The sequence below is a fragment of the Coccinella septempunctata genome, chromosome 9 (genome assembly GCF_907165205.1).
Source record: "Coccinella septempunctata chromosome 9, icCocSept1.1, whole genome shotgun sequence".
Lineage (NCBI taxonomy): Eukaryota > Metazoa > Arthropoda > Insecta > Coleoptera > Coccinellidae > Coccinella > Coccinella septempunctata.
In genome coordinates this window covers 16,617,769-16,635,795 of record NC_058197.1, presented here as the reverse complement: position 1 = coordinate 16,635,795, position 18,027 = coordinate 16,617,769, and the positions used below count along the sequence as shown (strand labels likewise).

The 18,027-nt window shown below is 39.5% G+C and overlaps 1 protein-coding gene across 1 annotated transcript; it reads left to right on the top strand.

Moving 5' to 3' along the window:
• Window positions 1-507: 507 nt before the first annotated feature.
• Window positions 508-17,967, top strand: LOC123320809 (nucleoredoxin-like). The gene is made up of 7 exons (XM_044908241.1): window positions 508-986; window positions 3,992-4,147; window positions 4,236-4,361; window positions 4,426-4,526; window positions 16,966-17,161; window positions 17,223-17,313; window positions 17,381-17,967. The coding sequence occupies exons 1-7, from the start codon at window positions 630-632 to the stop codon at window positions 17,755-17,757; spliced, it is 1,404 nt and encodes a 467-aa protein (XP_044764176.1). The 5' UTR covers window positions 508-629; the 3' UTR covers window positions 17,758-17,967.
• The last annotated feature ends 60 nt before the right edge of the window (window positions 17,968-18,027 follow it).

The window sequence follows — 18,027 nt, the reverse complement described above, 5'->3', positions numbered from 1 at the left end:
TTATTGCCATTGCCAGCCCATAGAAATAGATTCTTGCTAGTTGATAAGATAAGAAATATATCCCTGTTGCGATCTGTATTCTAGCTCAAATCTGTTCTGATGACAGTTGAAATCTATCTTTCATTGTCACCTAGTTGACCCTACCAACGGGCAATTAATACGCTTATATCCAGCATGCTGTCCTTGAGATAAGCGGATGAAGACTGGAACATTTCCACGCCCACCGGCCGCCACTGTCCCGTCCGACGCTGCGGCCTCCGCGTCCCGACGCTTCGAATCAGCCCGCGCTTCCAGTCGAATCACCACAAGCGCCGACGTTTCAAGCCTCGCCAACGCCAACCCCCATCATCAGTCCCTGCCCGAACCTTCAGGAGCGAGCACACGCCGCGTACGCCCGTCTCTCACGCGCCCACCTATCGCCGTTTCATTGTCCTGACGCGCTCCTGGGTTCAGTGCACCTTCCGAGGGGGTGACTCACGTACAGCCGGGGGGATGTGGGGCGATACGAACTCGTTAGCCGAGACGCATCCGTATCCTTATCAGGCGAAGGTATAAGCGGGGTGAATTCACGCGATAACCGCCATCTACGGCTCTCTCCGATGCCTCCGGTACCATTCTGAGGCCCCGCGATGGACCAGAACAAGCACAGGTGGCAGGAGAGGCTGCTCGGCAAGCACCTGATGAGGTGCGCCAGCTGCGAAACCGACGCCGACGACACGTCCGAGTCGCTGGAGAACGCGAGCGTGATCGCCCTGTATTTCTCGTTCGCGAACATAAACTCGAAGAGTGACGATCTGACGTGCAAGCTGCGCGACCTGTACGAGAAGCTGAACGGGGAGGGGGAGAACGAGAGAAGGCGGCTGGAGGTGGTGCAGGTGGTGCTTTGGGTCAACAACGACGTGTTCAGCGACTTCGAGGCCAGCCATCGGGAGTGCCTGCTGGGGCTGCCCTGGTTCGCGCTGCCCTTCAAGGAGATAGAGCTCAAGGTGAGGTTTGAGGGTGGAAGTTTTGGGGGTCAAACGATGAAACAGACCAAATTAGAGCGTCTATGTTTGTTTAAACCATTACTGCTGCTACAAACCCTGAGCAAGGACGTCCACAGAGCCTTGAAAACTCACTATGACACTCAGGGTTAACTTTTTCCTTGTGCAGCTCAAGTATTAGGTCCGTTGTGAATAACTCAACAAATTGAGCATAATTAACAGTGGGCAGTCAAGGACCTCGATATAGCCTTGAGCAGTCACTATGAATTTAAGGGTCTATTTGCTTCTTGCGAAGCTTGAGTGCCCCTCTCTGTATTAGGATAGTTCTAGTTCGGTAAGGAGGTTACATTCCACTGCGACTTTAAGGTCTATTGTGTCCTCATCAGAGCTTTTCTCTAAACTGCGCCATGTACAGCTCCAGAGTTCCAATGAACTCCAGTATCTGAGGGGCTAAGTCCTCATTCTTACTATGATTTTCTTATCCAAGACTTTCCCTGCACAGGCTTGTAATGTCGAGGCATCTTGTAACCAGGTAAACAGGAGTTTCCTCCTCTTCCAAATAGAATCTACATTTGTCAGTTTCTGATAAGCCCATTCTCATCTTGAGCTTCCTGAGGTGACAATGTATGTCCTGTGAGGAAGCCAGTGAGGAGGCGTAATTTATCCTTACTGATATCTCAATAATTCTTGGATCTCATACAGTTTCAAAACCCCGAAGGAACCATCCGTTCTTGGAAGATTCCTTCAGAGTGTTTCTCTTTTGGTTTTTTCCTTCTCTAGAAACCCTTTCTTAAGCTTCATTTTCCTATGCCACGGACAGTTGCAGTAAGTGGCGTTGGTGCTATCTTTCTGGAGAGTGTGTTGACCTCTTTGTTTCCTTTGATTCCAGAGTAACCAGGAACCCAAACTGAAGAGGCCTTGTTGTTCTAGCCTATTAATAAGTTACTTTGGTCACTCCTAGCTTTGAGTCGATGACATAGGAGTTCTTGACTATAGTGTACACTTGGTACTTGCCCAGTATACTCCTGCCACAGCCCCTATGGTAGTTTTTGAACATACAGATGAGGCAAACTGAATCTGCTGCCTGGCATAACCATCGAATGGCTTATTCTCAAAGCCTCTTTGTATTTGGTTAATTTCTAGGTACTTTTCCAAAGTTCTTTCGATAGCCAGTATTTCTGCCTGAAAGAAGCTTAGACAGTAGCCCAGCGTGAGTCCTCTTCCTGGTTTTAGAACCATCTGTGTACCAAATTTCTAGAGCTGGGATCGTGAGCTTCTTTGGTCCGTCTTCTTTTCCACTTAGCCTTGTTGTGAAGGTTTTCTCGAACCTAGTTTTCTTCATAATCTCGTGTTCATTAAGTAAGCCCACTATAGTTTACTTTGAGGAATCCTATCCTCAGATATTGTGAAATTCCATAAGTGTTCAGTCCACTTGTTTGTTCTATCGTTCATTTAACTAATCTTCTCTGCTATACCAAAGAGTATCAAGAGTTGATACTTGGCTATGCTTTATGAGGTGGTCATAAAGTATTCTCCTCCGCATCTACTATCCAGAAACTATCTGCCCTCACTTTTTAGTTGAGATTTTGGGTAAGTTAACACAGGCTTATAGTGGCGCTGTGATTTATAGGCTACAGCAGTCGCTGAAACTCCTATAGCAGACATGATTTATTGACGACAGAAGGCACAGCATACCCACTTGATTCAATTATATTATATATTCTGGCAGTATATTTTGGAAGTTGTTGTTGAACTCGTATAGTGTAAATGTAGAATTTACCTTTTCCTTCTATGCCGGAGGATCAATTCCTTCTTGTATATGGTCAAACATCCAAAAGCAACTCAGAGATTGCATTAATTTAGATCTCCTAGAACCTTGGTCATGAAGTTTTAACATAAATAACTCGATATCAAACTGTTATAAGTTATAATCCCGACCTTTGCTATCTGGTAAAGTTATCACGTTACTATCCAAACTCCATACACTAATCAAATTAAAATCATGCATATCGAGCAACATCTGCGATTTCCAACAAGAGAACAATCCCTTCTTCGCGTCGTTAAACATTCGACGAACCCAAGTACCATTTATTTGTTCTATTTCGAGCTCCACTCAGAAATGGCACGTTTCGAACAGTGGCGTAACTATTTGTTTACTCACCTCCAGTCTAATCGAGTCTTGGGCGTATGGAGAAAAGAACTATCACTTGATTCCAGTCTGACGAGACTTCTTTAACGAACTGCGAGTGATGATAAAATTATCTTCTGTACGAGCCAACAACAAACCCAATTGTTTATTGATTTTGAGTATGCTCTGGCGATCGAACAAACCTACTGAAAGTAGGCGACGATGGAAATGAGTCAAAACAACGGAAACACCAACGATTTGGACTGAATTCCGCAGGAAAAGGGATGTAATCAATGAGAGGTTTAATGAGCCATTCAGAGAGAGACATCATCTGGTGATGCCACTATTTTGTAGGTTTTTTTCAGATAAGTAACGGTTTATTTGAATGTAGGTATAGTGAATAGAAGTCAGACTGAAGTTACTTGAAAGTAAACAACGTTTAAGAAATCGCATCTTCACAAAAACTTCCAATTCTTGTTCCAACAGAATTTTAGGGGGTTATAAAAAATTTCAACTCGAGCATTGAGAGGGTTGTCTAAGGCACGGAATATTCTTCAAAAGAAGTTGATTTTCTCCAGACAGGTATCAACGAAGCGTATAAAATTCCCCAGAAAAGGTGTTATAACGAGGAGCTTCAAAGACTAGGATAAGGTCAAATGAAGTGTCTCTTGAGGACGATGTGCTCTTTGTTGGGTGTAAAGTGCTGGCATATAAGCGTTTCTGGGGTGAATCAGTGCCTGAAAGAATCTGGATGGATCGTTCACTGAATGATCTATCGTCTTGTTGAGATTTTACGATAGTTGGATGTTATTACTCAATGAATTTTCTTCTCTTTAACGAAGCAAAGTATTTCATGTGTATTTCGTATTCTTTCGAGCAGGCTAGGTTATCTAGGAGATACAGAATCAAGTCTGGAGTACCCACATTGGTGCTATTGGATAAGGATGGTACTACGATAAGCATATCCGCCCAAGACAAACTCTTAGAGGATCCACATGGCCTAAACTTCCCATGGAGACCACGACCAGTAGATCAGGTATTATAGTATATTATGTATTATGAATTTTTAAGACAATGAGTGGATGATTCATGAATGTGTTTTATTATTGATATGAAATTTGAAGGTTCTCAAAGATGTCGGGCTCATACCTGGAGGAATGTTTTATAAGGAACACCAAAACACAAAGGTGGACGTCAGATACGAGGATATACCAGATGGAATCAAAGGCTTCTACTTCTCTGCCAACTGGGTGAGTACAACGGATTCCGATTCGTTCAGTTTCATTGAGTCTAGTTTGATTTTTTTTTCCACAGTGTCCCCCTTGTAGAGCCTTCACTCCGCAGCTCGTCGATATGTACAAGCAGGTGCGGAAGAAAGAGCCCAATTTTGAGATAATTTTCGTCAGCAGTGACAGGTAAATCCTTACTACCACATTAGAAATAATGTAATTTCTTTTTAACAGGTTTATTCACAATAACAACATTGAAATTATTCATCCAGTTATTCATTTTCACTCATTCGTCGATTACTGTAATCAGTACAGATTTCTTTCCGTAATATTCCAGTTCTCATAGTCTAGAGCCTTCTGGAATGGTGGTAAGAACAGACAGGTCCGGCTTAGGTTCATCACACTAATATAATGGCGAGTTTATGCAGAGTTACTGAGAAGTTATACCTAAGAAAGAGACTATTCTAATTGACAAAGGGAGTGTAGTTCAGGTATCACCAATTCTGCCCACCCTGTACAAGTCAAAGACTCACCTTGTAGTCAGTAAATTTCTAATAATTAAATCGAATAATGGAATTCTTCAGCTTTTCAACTCACGATGCTTCAAAGCACACTCGAATTCGATGCCATATTCCTAATTTTTCACCACCACAGACAATTGATCGTCGTTCCTACCCCCATCGGAAGCCCGTGTACGCTCCGGTACAGTTCCACCCCGTTGCGGCTTCCTGAAATTTCATCCGGGCATCATCCCGTCATTATCCCTGCACCCCTGATGCGTTCGGCGGTGCGGATTTTCCAGATTGCCGCTTTCCCCTACCGGAGTTTTCCGGTTAGGGTTTGCGTTGTAAGTGGAGACTGCCTCTTCATCTTCGGCCGCACTCGGGGGTAAAGTTTTCGCGACTAAATGGGTTTGGCGGGATTAAGCAGTCAACGTTTTGAATATTTCACCGGATTGCGCTTGCAGGTGAAGGGGGGAGGCGTCTGAGACGGCGTTGGGGGTGGAATTCATGTTCTTCTTGTCGTTATTTACGATATATTGTTCGCTGGGCCCATAACCTGTTTAGTCCGTAGAATTCAAAGGGATTTGAAGGAAGCTGACACTGCCAGAAGGTTTTATGTTTGAAATTATCGGATGTGGAGTGGGAATTATGAGATGAATTGATCCAAAAAAAATTGTTGCCAAGAAATACATTGACTAAAGGAAAAATGAGCTAGATAAGTTATGCAAGAAAGTATTCTAATCTATTACCAAACAGTTTAAAGACCTCAAGTTTTAAAAAAGCAGGTGAAAAAGGTGATAAGACACATAAAAGTTGTTTAGTAAATTAGTGCAATTGCAGAGATGATGCTTTTGTGATGGAAAAACCTAGTCATAATTTGAACAAAAATGTGAAAGACAAATAAAATAAATGCAAATACGGGGATCGCATAAATGAGTATAAGAGGAAATACGATCTTTATTATATTTTAGTTTGTAAGGGCCATCTTATGTACGGGCAACATAGCCCCTTATAGGTCCTATATTATGTAGTATATGGGAATAGTGGAATAAATTATTATTATTATTATGGTGATGCAGGATATCTGTGGTCCAACGTATACAAGGCGACTCAAGTTCAAGGTGAAAGGATGCAGAGCAATTTAAACATCATATACAGAGGGAGAGTCTTTGACTCGTACAAATAATTTAACAGAAGATTCTTGAGGTCAAAAGAAAAAAAAATTATTTTTAGTTAGGTTTCACAAACGGTTTTATCGAATATAACGAATTTCGGAATATAGTTTTTCATTTATTCGATGAATCTTTTTTGAACACGAGATATCACCCACGTCTTCCAGTTTTCTCATTAAGACCATTACGTAACATAAAAATACCAAAAATTCAAAGACCCAACTCTTGAAACTAAGTTGGACTATCTTATGAATACTTGAACGTTTTGTAAAATAAAAGTATTCTTCATATTTTCACGTATAATGCACCATTTTCGAGTTATTTGATGTTCAAAGCCTCTGTGAAATTCGAAAAATTGGGTACTTTGGCTGAATACAACTCTGTTTAAAAGATCCACAGATGTGTAGTATCACAGATTTAGCTAGTTATTTTGAAGGTAACTTTGTTCTTCCAGGGGTGGCACAGCTCATTATGAAATCTTAAAATGGCTGTATCTTTTTATCAGGGCCGAATCGGAAAAAATGGTAAAAGAAAAAAGTGTTTCTTTTGACCTTAAGAATATACTGTTGAAATATTTGTACGAGTCAAAGTCTCGCCCTGTATTTTTCTTCCTTATAATTAGATGCCATCTAATTTATATGAGCGATTTTTGGTGCAATTATTAATTTTTATTGCTTTCACCTTGGGAAAACCGTCAAAAAACGGCTAAACTTTGAAAAATCACAACGACAGAGGTAGTTTACGATTGGAAGAGACAGTTAGCAAGGCAATATACAGGTTCAGCAAAAATCGTCTTGAGGTAGCAAATTAATGTATGAACACAACCAGGCGCGAAATAAAGAGAACAAATTTTTCTCCTCAACTTCCACCATTTCTCCAAATCTCTTCACGTTAGTCTCGACCTCAATTGGACATCCGTTTACCTGTTTTGGATTTGACTTTAACTTTCCCTCTCCTCCCCTCATGGGATATTTCCTATCCCTAGATTACCCTGTAGACGCAGATCTGACAATTTGCATATTTCATCTCGAATGTAACCAAAAGTTTGCGACGAAACTTTCATTGGGAAAACCTGTTGCGCCCCATTATTCCAGATATTTCCCACCCCTGACTTTCGTCCCAATTTCCCCAACATAAACAACTGCAGCACGACCGTCTCATTTCATTACGACCCCCTTAATTGCAACAGGACCGTAGGATAATAACGCCCCCCCTAATCAAGTAGCCGTTTCGCGAAAACAGTTGATGCGATCCAATTTATACGAGGGGGGTGAGGCCCGGGGGCTAATCCGGACAAACGCGCGGCCGGCTGTTTTATAACGTCGCCATGGCGACCCACCCCGAAACTATTAAATCTTGCGAGACAAGCGGTCTGAAAAATGTCGGCGAGTAGGGGTCGGACAAGGGGTCGTAATTGGATTTCGGGAGTCCACTTCATCTAGGGTATACCTACGCCAATCGATTATGAACCAATTTCGGTTTATTTACCGATAATTAAAGGGGTGACAATTTTACGATTTATGAGGGTGAATGAATTTTGATATTCAGGTTTGTACGTTAGGGTAATGTTTGAGGAAAATGCCTTTTCTTGGATTGTCAGATGTGCCAAAGGGAAAAATAATGCTTGGAGGGCTCTCAAAGCATCCCTTTCTCATTTGGTGACAAATTGCAAAGAACACCATGTTTTTCTACCACCATATCACGCCACCGTGTAGATCATGGAGGATCTGCCACCTCCAGGTCTCTTCTCAGATTGTGAGACTGTCTTTCCCTTTCTTTTTCGATCCAGCGACCTCATCTAACCCCTAATGGGAATCCGTCGGTCCAGAATGATCGGTAGGAATGTTTGAGGTTCGCTGCGCGGCCATTAAAGCAGGCCCCAGAGCCGAATTTGCATTCGCCATTTGATAGCGTCCCGTTCCGCTATCGCGGCGTCGCGACGCCCGTTTAAAATATGCACGTATCTCATCCCGAAACACGAATGGAATTGTCGTTATTTCCCATTTTCCACGAGGGCGGGTTGCGTGGACGTGGCTTCATTAAACCGGGTTTGAATTAGCCGGAACCGAACTGAATGAAATGTCAATAATTCGACATAAATAACTCTGGACAATATAGTGGACAAATGGGGAAAATAAAAATTCTACCTGGTGGAGTCTGCAGGCTTTGAAAGGATAAGGAAAAAGCTCCCAACGTGTTTGCACGCCAGCCAGAAAATCGTACTCCCAGCAGTGGTAGAACTAGGTAGGATAGAGGAGTTGAAACTGAGATTCCCACTACGGAATGCTGCCTTACTTCTGGACTCGGTGTACAGGGTGGGCAAATTTCGATGTTTTAGCACTACAGCTTTTGAACCAGAGGAGATAGACAAAATCTGATACCCCATTCTCGTTCTCTTTTTCAGAGAAAATAACAAGAGTAGTTGTCATTTTTGGCCACCTTCTTTTGTTTTCGAGTTATAAGCGAAAATTGGAAAAATGGCGATTTCGAAATAAATTTATATCTCCGCTAATACTGATGATAGAGCTCTGAAACTAAAACATTATACAGGCACTTTTTTGAGTAGAATCCAGTGGCGTGCTTGCCTTTACAGCAGGATTTTTAATTACGAAGCTATGACCCAAAGTTATGTTTTTTTAAATGGAAACACTAGATTTATGTGCAATTTTTTGAAAGCTTAATTTTTACTGATTTCAAAAATATATAACATCATATGGTTTGCATCAATATAAATAATAAAAAATGGCCAAAAACATTTTTTCCCAATATTTCTATGGTTTCAACTTCCGTTGATAATAGAAAAATGTAGCATCTTATCATTACCACAGTCTCCTTCTATTAGTCCTTTCATTTCTATGCTTCTTACTCAATTTCTCCAAGATTCAAATTTCATGAAAATTTGTAGAAAGCATAGAAATAATGACATTTCCGGAAGGAGACTGCTCTTATTATAGGAAGCTCTATTTTTCTGTGCTCATCAAAAGTTGAAATCATAGAAATATTGAGATAAAAAGGTTTTTGACCATTTTTTATTATTTATATCGATGCAAACCATATGATGTTATATATTTTTGAAATCAGTAAAAATTAAGCTTTCAAAAAATTGCACATAAATCTAGTGTTCCCATTTAAAAAAACATAACTTTGGGTCATAGCTTCGTAATTAAAAATCCTGCTAAAAAGGCAAGCACGCCACTGGATTCTACTCAAAAAAGTGCCTGTATAATATTTTAGTTTCAGAGCTCTATCATCAGTATTAGCGGAGATATAAATTTATTTCGAAATCGCCATTTTTCCAATTTTCGCTTATAACTCGAAAACAAAAGAAGGTGGCCAAAAATGACTACTACTCTTGTTAGTTTCTCTGAAAAAGAGAACGAGAATGGGGTATCAGATTTTGTCTATCTCCTCTGGTTCAAAAGCTGTAGTGCTAAAACATCGAAATTTGCCCACCCTGTACATATGTTGTCTCCAGCGGTTGTTCTGGCAATAGCTATTTGAGCGATGAAGATCACGGGAAGGCGTAACTCAAGGAAAAAAAGGAAAATTTCAAACTATCGCTTCTCGACTCTAGATTCATTGAAATCAGAATGAATATTGAAGACATAATTCATCGAGGCAACTAGGGACCCAAATTGGCTGCTAATGGACTGATTGGAAGCCTGAGCACAGGTCATTCGACACCCAACAGTATATAACCGAAGCGTAAATGCTTTCAGTCTCCCTTCTCCATATTCCGCATTTTGGGGAAAATCCGATTAGACATTCGCCTTCCCTTCATTAAAATTTAATCCCTTCAGGGACATTGGTCGACATTCTCTGTCAGGATTTGTGTTATATACTAATTTTCCTGGGAGGTACAGTTGTCGAAAAACGACAAATGTATGAGGTCAGTTGAAAATTTTTCAGAACCAAACGGTTGCACTGAGGTCTATGAAATTTCGAAAGTTATGACAAAAAGGGCTACTCTTTTAGAATATGTATCACTTCTAGCTCTCCGAAGATACAATAGAGAATTGTACTCCAGAGAGCTCTTCGAAGTCAACTCGAAAATGAAAAGTGGAAAAACAAAAAAAATTATATTCTCCTGAACAGGGCCAGATATTTGGAATTTTGGTATGAAAATATAGGTTTTCGAACACGCTGGTATATCTTTATAATTGTAATACATGTAACCCTTACAGTTACAACTACTCTGAAACTTGTTCATTTTTGAAAAGGGAAAGGAAATTTTTCTATATTCTCTTCTAGTAATTGATCCGAGAACTTAATCCATCTTGGCACAACCGCTCTTTGCACTTCGTATCAGTATTAGAACGGAAATCTCAATTGGACCAAATGAATATAACAGGAGATATCGCAGATTGAAGTTTGCAATTTTTGAAAAATGCCATTTGCAAGAGGAAAATCTAAACGAAAGGAGATAGGCTTTCAAAATTGCTCGCATTAGATTCACCGTGTTCGAAAACCTATATTTTCATACCAAAATTTTGAATATCTGGCCCTGTTTAGGAGAAAATAATTTTTTTTGTTTTTCCACTTTTCATTTTCGAGTTGACTTTGGAGAGCTCTCTCGAGTGCAATTCTCTATTGAATTATCAACTGTTTGGTTTTCTAGAATCTTCGAAACAAATTCTATGCACTCCATGTCCTAAGACAGTAATAGAACATCCTGATTTTTAGACAGAGTAGCAAATAGGTGATTTTTGGGGGGTCTAACCCCTTGCTCATTTTTGACCCAAAAAATCGAGATTTTCGAAATCGAGTTTTTGTGCTAGGGTGGAAGCCTAGGCAACGCTGATTATATAACTGAAAATCACAATTGGATCTGTCGAATATAACAGGAGATATCGCAGATTGAAAATTAGCAATTTTCGAAAAATGCCATTTTCAAGACGAAAATCTAAACGAACGGAGATACGCTCTCGAAATTGCTCGCAATAGATTCAGCGTGTTCGAAAACCTACATTTCCATACCAAAATTTCAAATATCTGGCCCAGTTTAGGAGAAAATAATTTTTTTTGTTTTTCCACTTTTCATTTTCGAGTTGACTTCGAAGAACTCTCTGGAGTGCAATTCTCTATTGAATCAACAACTTTTTGGTTTTCTGGAATCTTCGAAACAAATTCTATGCACTCCATGTCCTAAGTCAGTAATAGAACATCCTGATTTTCAGACAGAGAAGCAAATAGGTCATTTTAGGGGGGTCTAACCCCTTACTCATTTTTGACCCAAAAAATCGAGATTTTCGAAATCGAGTTTTTGTGCTGGGGTGGAAGCCTAGGCAACGCTGATTATATAACTGAAAATCCCAATTGGATCTGTCGAATATAACAGGAGATATCGCAGATTGAAAATTGGCAATTTTTGAAAAATGCCATTTTCAAGATGAAAATCTAAACGAACGGAGATACGCTCTCGAAATTGCTCGCAATAGATTCAGCGTGTTCGAAAACCTACATTTCCATACCAAAATTTCAAATATCTGGCCCAGTTTAGGAGAAAATAATTTTTTTTGTTTTTCCACTTTTCATTTTCGAGTTGACTTCGAAGAGCTCTCTGGAGTGCAATTCTCTATTGAATCATCAACTTTTTGGTTTTCTGGAATCTTCGAAACAAATTCTATGCACTCCATGTCCTAAGTCAGTAATAGAACATCCTGATTTTCAGACAGAGAAGCAAATAGGTCATTTTAGGGGGGTCTAACCCCTTGCTCATTTTTGACCCAAAAAATCTAAATTTTCGAAATCGAGTTTTTGTGCTAGGGTGGAAGCCTAGGCAACGCTGATTATATATCTGAAAATCCCAATTGAATCAGACAAATATAACAGGAAATATCGCAGATTGAAAATTGGCAATTTTTGAAAAATGCCATTTCCAAGATGAAAATCTAAACGAAGGGAGATAGGCTTTCGAAATTGCTCGTAATAGATTCACCGTGTTCGAAAACCTATATTTTCATACCAAAATTTCGAATATCTGGCCCTGTTTAGGAGAAAATAATTTTTTTTGTTTTTCCACTTTTCATTTTCGAGTTGACTTTGGAGAGCTCTCTCGAGTGCAATTCTCTATTGAATCAACAACTTTTTGGTTTTCTGGAATCTTCGAAACAAATTCTATGCACTCCATGTCCTAAGACAGTAATAGAACATCCTGATTTTTAGACAGAGTAGCAAATAGGTGATTTTAGAGGGGTCTAACCCCTTGCTCATTTTTGACCCAAAAAATCGAGATTTTCGAAATCGAGTTTTTGTGCTAGGGTGGAAGCCTAGGCAACGCTGATTATGTAACTGAAAATCCCAATTGGATCTGTCGAATATAACAGGAGATATCGCAGATTGAAAATTGGCAATTTTTGAAAAATGCCATTTTCAAGATGAAAATCTAAACGAACGGAGATAGGCTTTCAAAATTGCTCTCAATAGATTCACCGTGTTCGAAAACCTATATTTTCATACCAAAATTTCGAATATCTGGCCCTGTTTAGGAGAAAATAATTTTTTTTGTTTTTCCACTTTTCATTTTCGAGTTTACTTTGGAGAGCTCTCTCGAGTGCAATTCTCTATCGAATCATCAACTGTTTGGTTTTCTAAAATCTTCAAAACAAACTTTATACACTCCATATCCGAGAACAGTAATAGAACATCCTGATTTTTAGACAGAGTAGCAAATAGGTGATTTTAGGGGGGTCTAACCCCTTGCTCATTTTTGACCCAAAAAATCGAAATTTTCGAAATCGAGTTTTTGTGCTAGGGTGGAAGCCTAGGCAACGCTGATTATATAACTGAAAATCCCAAATGGATCTGTCGAATATAACAGGAGATATCGCAGATTGAAAATTGAAAATTTTTGAAAAATGCCATTTGCAAGATGAAAATCTAAACGAAAGGAGATAGGCTTTCAAAATTGCTCGCAATAGATTCACCGTGTTCGAAAACCTATATTTTCATACCAAAATTTCGAATATCTGGCCCTGTTTAGGAGAAAATAATTTTTTTTGTTTTTCCACTTTTCATTTTCGAGTTTACTTTGGAGAGCTCTCTCGAGTGCAATTCTCTATCGAATCATCAACTGTTTGATTTTCTAAAATCTTCAAAACAAACTCTATACACTCCATATCCGAGAACAGTAATAGAACATCCTGATTTTTAGACAGAGTAGCAAATAGGTGATTTTAGGGGGGTCTATCCCCTTGCTCATTTTTGACTCAAAAAATCGAAATTTTCGAAATCGAGTTTTTGTGCTAGGGTGGAAGCCTAGGCAACGCTGATTATATAATCGAAAATCCCAATTGGATCAGACGAATATTACAGGAGATATCGCAGATGGAAAATTGAAAATTTTTGAAAAATGCCATTTGCAAGATGAAAATCTAAACGAAAGGAGATAGGCTTTCAAAATTGCTCGCAATAGATTCCCCGTGTTTGAAAACCTATATTTTCATACCAAAATTTCGAATATCTGGCCCTGTTTAGGAGAAAATAATTTTTTTTGTTTTTCCACTTTTCATTTTCGAATTGACTTTGGAGAGCTCTCTCGAGTGCAATTCTCTATCGAATCATCAACTGTTTGGTTTTCTGGAATCTTCGAAACAAACTCTATACACTCCATATCCGAGAACAGTAATAGAACATCCTGATTTTTGGACAGAGTAGCAAATAGGTGATTTTAGGGGGGTCTAACCCCTTGCTCATTTTTGACCCAAAAAATCGAGATTTTCGAAATCGAGTTTTTGTGCTAGGGTGGAAGCCTCGCCAACGCTGATTATGGAACCGCAAATCCCAATTGGATCAGACGAATATAACAGGAGATATCGCAGATTGAAAATTGAAAATTTTTGAAAAATGCCATTTGCAAGATGAAAATCTAAACGAAAGGAGATAGGCTTTCAAAATTGCTCGCAATAGATTCCCCGTGTTCGAAAACCTATATTTTCATACCAAAATTTCGAATATCTGGCCCTGTTTAGGAGAAAATAATTTTTTTTGTTTTTCCACTTTTCATTTTCGAGTTGACTTTGGAGAGCTCTCTCGAGTGCAATTCTCTATCGAATCATCAACTGTTTGGTTTTCTGGAATCTTCGAAACAAACTCTATACACTCCATATCCGAGAACAGTAATAGAACATCCTGATTTTTGGACAGAGTAGCAAATAGGTGATTTTAGGGGGGTCTTACCCCTTGCTCATTTTTGACCCAAAAAATCGAGATTTTCGAAATTGAGTTTTTGTGCTAGGGTGGAAGCCTCGCCAACGCTGATTATGGAACCGCAAATCCCAATTGGATCAGACGAATATAACAGGAGATATCGCAGATTGAAAATTGAAAATTTTTGAAAAATGCCATTTGCAAGATGAAAATCTAAACGAAAGGAGATAGGCTTTCAAAATTGCTCGCAATAGATTCCCCGTGTTCGAAAACCTATATTTTCATACCAAAATTTCGAATATCTGGCCCTGTTTAGGAGAAAATAATTTTTTTTGTTTTTCCACTTTTCATTTTCGAGTTGACTTTGGAGAGCTCTCTCGAGTGCAATTCTCTATCGAATCATCAACTGTTTGGTTTTCTGGAATCTTCGAAACAAACTCTATACACTCCATATCCGAGAACAGTAATAGAACATCCTGATTTTCAGACAGAGTAGCAAATAAGTCATTTTAGGGGGGTCTAACCCCTTACTCATTTTTGACCCAAAAAATCGAGATTTTCGAAATCGAGTTTTTGTGCTAGGGTGGAAGCCTAGGCAACGCTGATTATATAACTGAAAATCCCAATTGGATCTGTCGAATATAACAGGAGATATCGCAGATTGAAAATTGGCAATTTTTGAAAAATGCCATTTTCAAGATGAAAATCTAAACGAACGGAGATACGCTCTCGAAATTGCTTGCAATAGATTCAGCGTGTTCGAAAATCTACATTTCCATACCAAAATTTCAAATATCTGGCCCAGTTTAGGAGAAAATAATTTTTTTTGTTTTTCCACTTTTCATTTTCGAGTTGACTTCGAAGAGCTCTCTGGAGTGCAATTCTCTATTGAATCATCAACTTTTTGGTTTTCTGGAATCTTCAAAACAAATTCTGTGCACTCCATGTCCTAAGACAGTAATAGAACATCCTGATTTTCAGACAGAGTAGCAAATAGGTCATTTTAGGGGGGTCTAACCCCTTACTCATTTTTGACCCAAAAAATCGAAATTTTCGAAATCGAGTTTTTGTGCTTGGATAGGAGCCTTGGCAATGCTGATTATAAAACCGGAAATCCCAATTGGATCAGACGAATATAACAGGAGATATGGCAGATTGAAAATTGAAAATTTTTGAAAAATGCCATTTGCAAGATGAAACTCTAAGCAAATTTTGAAAGCCTATCTCCTTTCGTTTAGATTTTCCTCTTGCAAATGGCATTTTTCAAAAATTGCAAATTTCAATCTGCGATATCTCCTGTTATATTCATTTGATCCAATTGAGATTTCCGTTGTAATACTGATACGAAGTGCATAGAGCGGTTGTGCCAAAATGTATGAAGTTCTCTGATTAATTACAAGAAGAGTTGTTCTTCGAGAACTTGAGAAAAAAATTTCTTCGAATATCGAAAAATGATTTCCTTTCCCTCTTCAAAAAAGAACAAGTTTCAGAGTAGTTTTCGTTCTAACTGTAAGGGTTACATGTATAACTATTATAAAGATATATGTACCTCCTTATTCTAGATATCGATCAACCTGACATCGAAATTTTTCAACAACAACAAAACCCCCCATTCTCAAATGGAAGCAATCGAAAACGAAAAGTGCCATTCGGCCTTATCTCCAAGTCCGGAGCCATCCTTTCAACAACACTGATTTCCACAGCGGGGACTCCCTAAGCACCCACGAGCACCGCCCCCTGGTGGGCGAACCTTTCCGATGGCCCATTCCTCATCCCGCAATAAATATATTTTATCGGGAAGCCGTATTGGAAAAATGATGGAAAGCGCCTACTCAGCGCGAAACAGCAGGGAATAAAGGAGAAATTGCGAGAGCTGAGAGAAAAAGTCGTAGACGGGGTTTTTACAGGGGTCATAAATTATCTGAGATTTGTGTCGACCTTTCCGTGGAAACGTTCCTGTTTTGACGAAGAAAATTTCAACGAGAAATGGAAAATTCTCCTGTTTTGTTCGTAGTTTTTTAAGTTTATTCATTCGGGTGAAGAATACCTATGTCACCAAGCAGAAGCTGTAAGAAAAATTAGGAAGAATCGAAGCATCTGTTCTTGAGTTCCCCGACTGTCAGAAAGGGAATTGAGTTGGACCACTAGATGGCGCTGAAGTACTCAATACTTCACAGCCTCTATTCGCTTAGGGTCTGGCAATTCTAACTGTTTTCTTGCTCTGTCTATGTCAAATAAGACCGAAATCATGCAACTGCTGAGAAATTTAGATATTTCCTGCCAATAATATCAACTTCGTTCGTCCTTCTATACAATTATGAGGTATCCAAGCAAGCACAACCTTCTAACTCAACCAGATCCGCAATATCCCCATTAGATAAAACGTCCCGTTGTAAAAAACGAATCTAATTAAGAACCACCCCTCGTCCCATAAAAACCCGGGGTAGTCAGGTGTTTTCTACGGTTCCAAATTGATAAAGGACATTAGGGACACGCGAGCAGGACCGGGAAGGCGCTGCGCGTGCTCGAGGTACGCATACTGCCGTAATAATTTATGAACAAGACATTAATGGGGGTGGGTGGACTTTTTATTGAAATTCTTATCGTTTTTACAGATCCGTTTCAGGGGGAGGTTTATAGAAAGCTATAAACTGGAGGATAAAATGGGATATCTACATCTTTCGCGTGATGCCAACTTGATATAATGATATTCGTGGGGGTTGATTACTAATTTAGTGCATAAACCCAACATAGTCTTAAGTTTGCAGTACAGTCATTATAATTTCTTCTTATTTCCTTCAGGAGTGCGGAATCTTTCTCAACGTACATAGAGTACATGCCATGGTTGGCAGTTCCTTTTCAACAGTCAGCAGTCAGGGCAGAATTGGCACAGCTCTACGGCATAAGAGGCATCCCCACTCTCCTGCTTCTAGACAACAACGGACATGTGATAACAATGGATGCCAGGACCGAACTGGCTGAAGATCCACTGGTACAGGTAAGATCCAACGTTTCTTCAACATAGGTACTTTATATCACTCATTGTTGTAATCCAACAGAATTTCCCATGGAAACCCAGAGCCGTTAACGTTTTAACAGAAAGATTCGCTGCCAAACTACAAGATTTTCCTGCCATTGTACTCTTTGTAGGTAGGTAACATCTGCAGCTCCAACAGAGGGCACTTCACTCATTACTATTCACTTTTTATGATCACAGATGGCGAAGAAACCGAACTGCATTTCGCCGAATCCATACTAGCGCCTGCTGCCGACGCCTACTACAAGAAACACAACATAAATTTCAACGCCCTACAGGAGGACCTCCTGCTCAGCGTGGAAAACGAGAATTATCTCCAGTTTCTTGTGGGTATGGACAGCGAGACCAGCGATATTGTTAGGGACCTGGTAGGTCTGGACGACGTTGTGCCCCTTCTGGTTGGTATCGACATCCCTAATAGGAGGTTTGCAGTGATGGAGTACGGTGTGGAGTTGACCGTTGATAGTTGTTCGGATTTCGTCGATAAATTTCAAGATGGGAACGTGAAATTCATCGATATTAACGAGAGAACGTCGCAGACGAATGAGGAGAACTGATTTAGCATCCTTCGGTTGAAAACCGGATAGAGCAATAATATTTCTCTGTAATTTGCTAAAACTACACTTCGAAATGTTTATAAATGTGTATATTTCTTCATTTCGAATAGTTCTTAAGTGGATTTAAATTATTTTATAGTTGAATGTTTGAAAATGCAATATATAGTGATGTGATATTCCCATTATAAGGATAATATAGAATAATATGAATTTGGTATCACTCTTTTCCCGATAGTCCTGTGGAAACATTCAAATATGTAATTTAAGGGA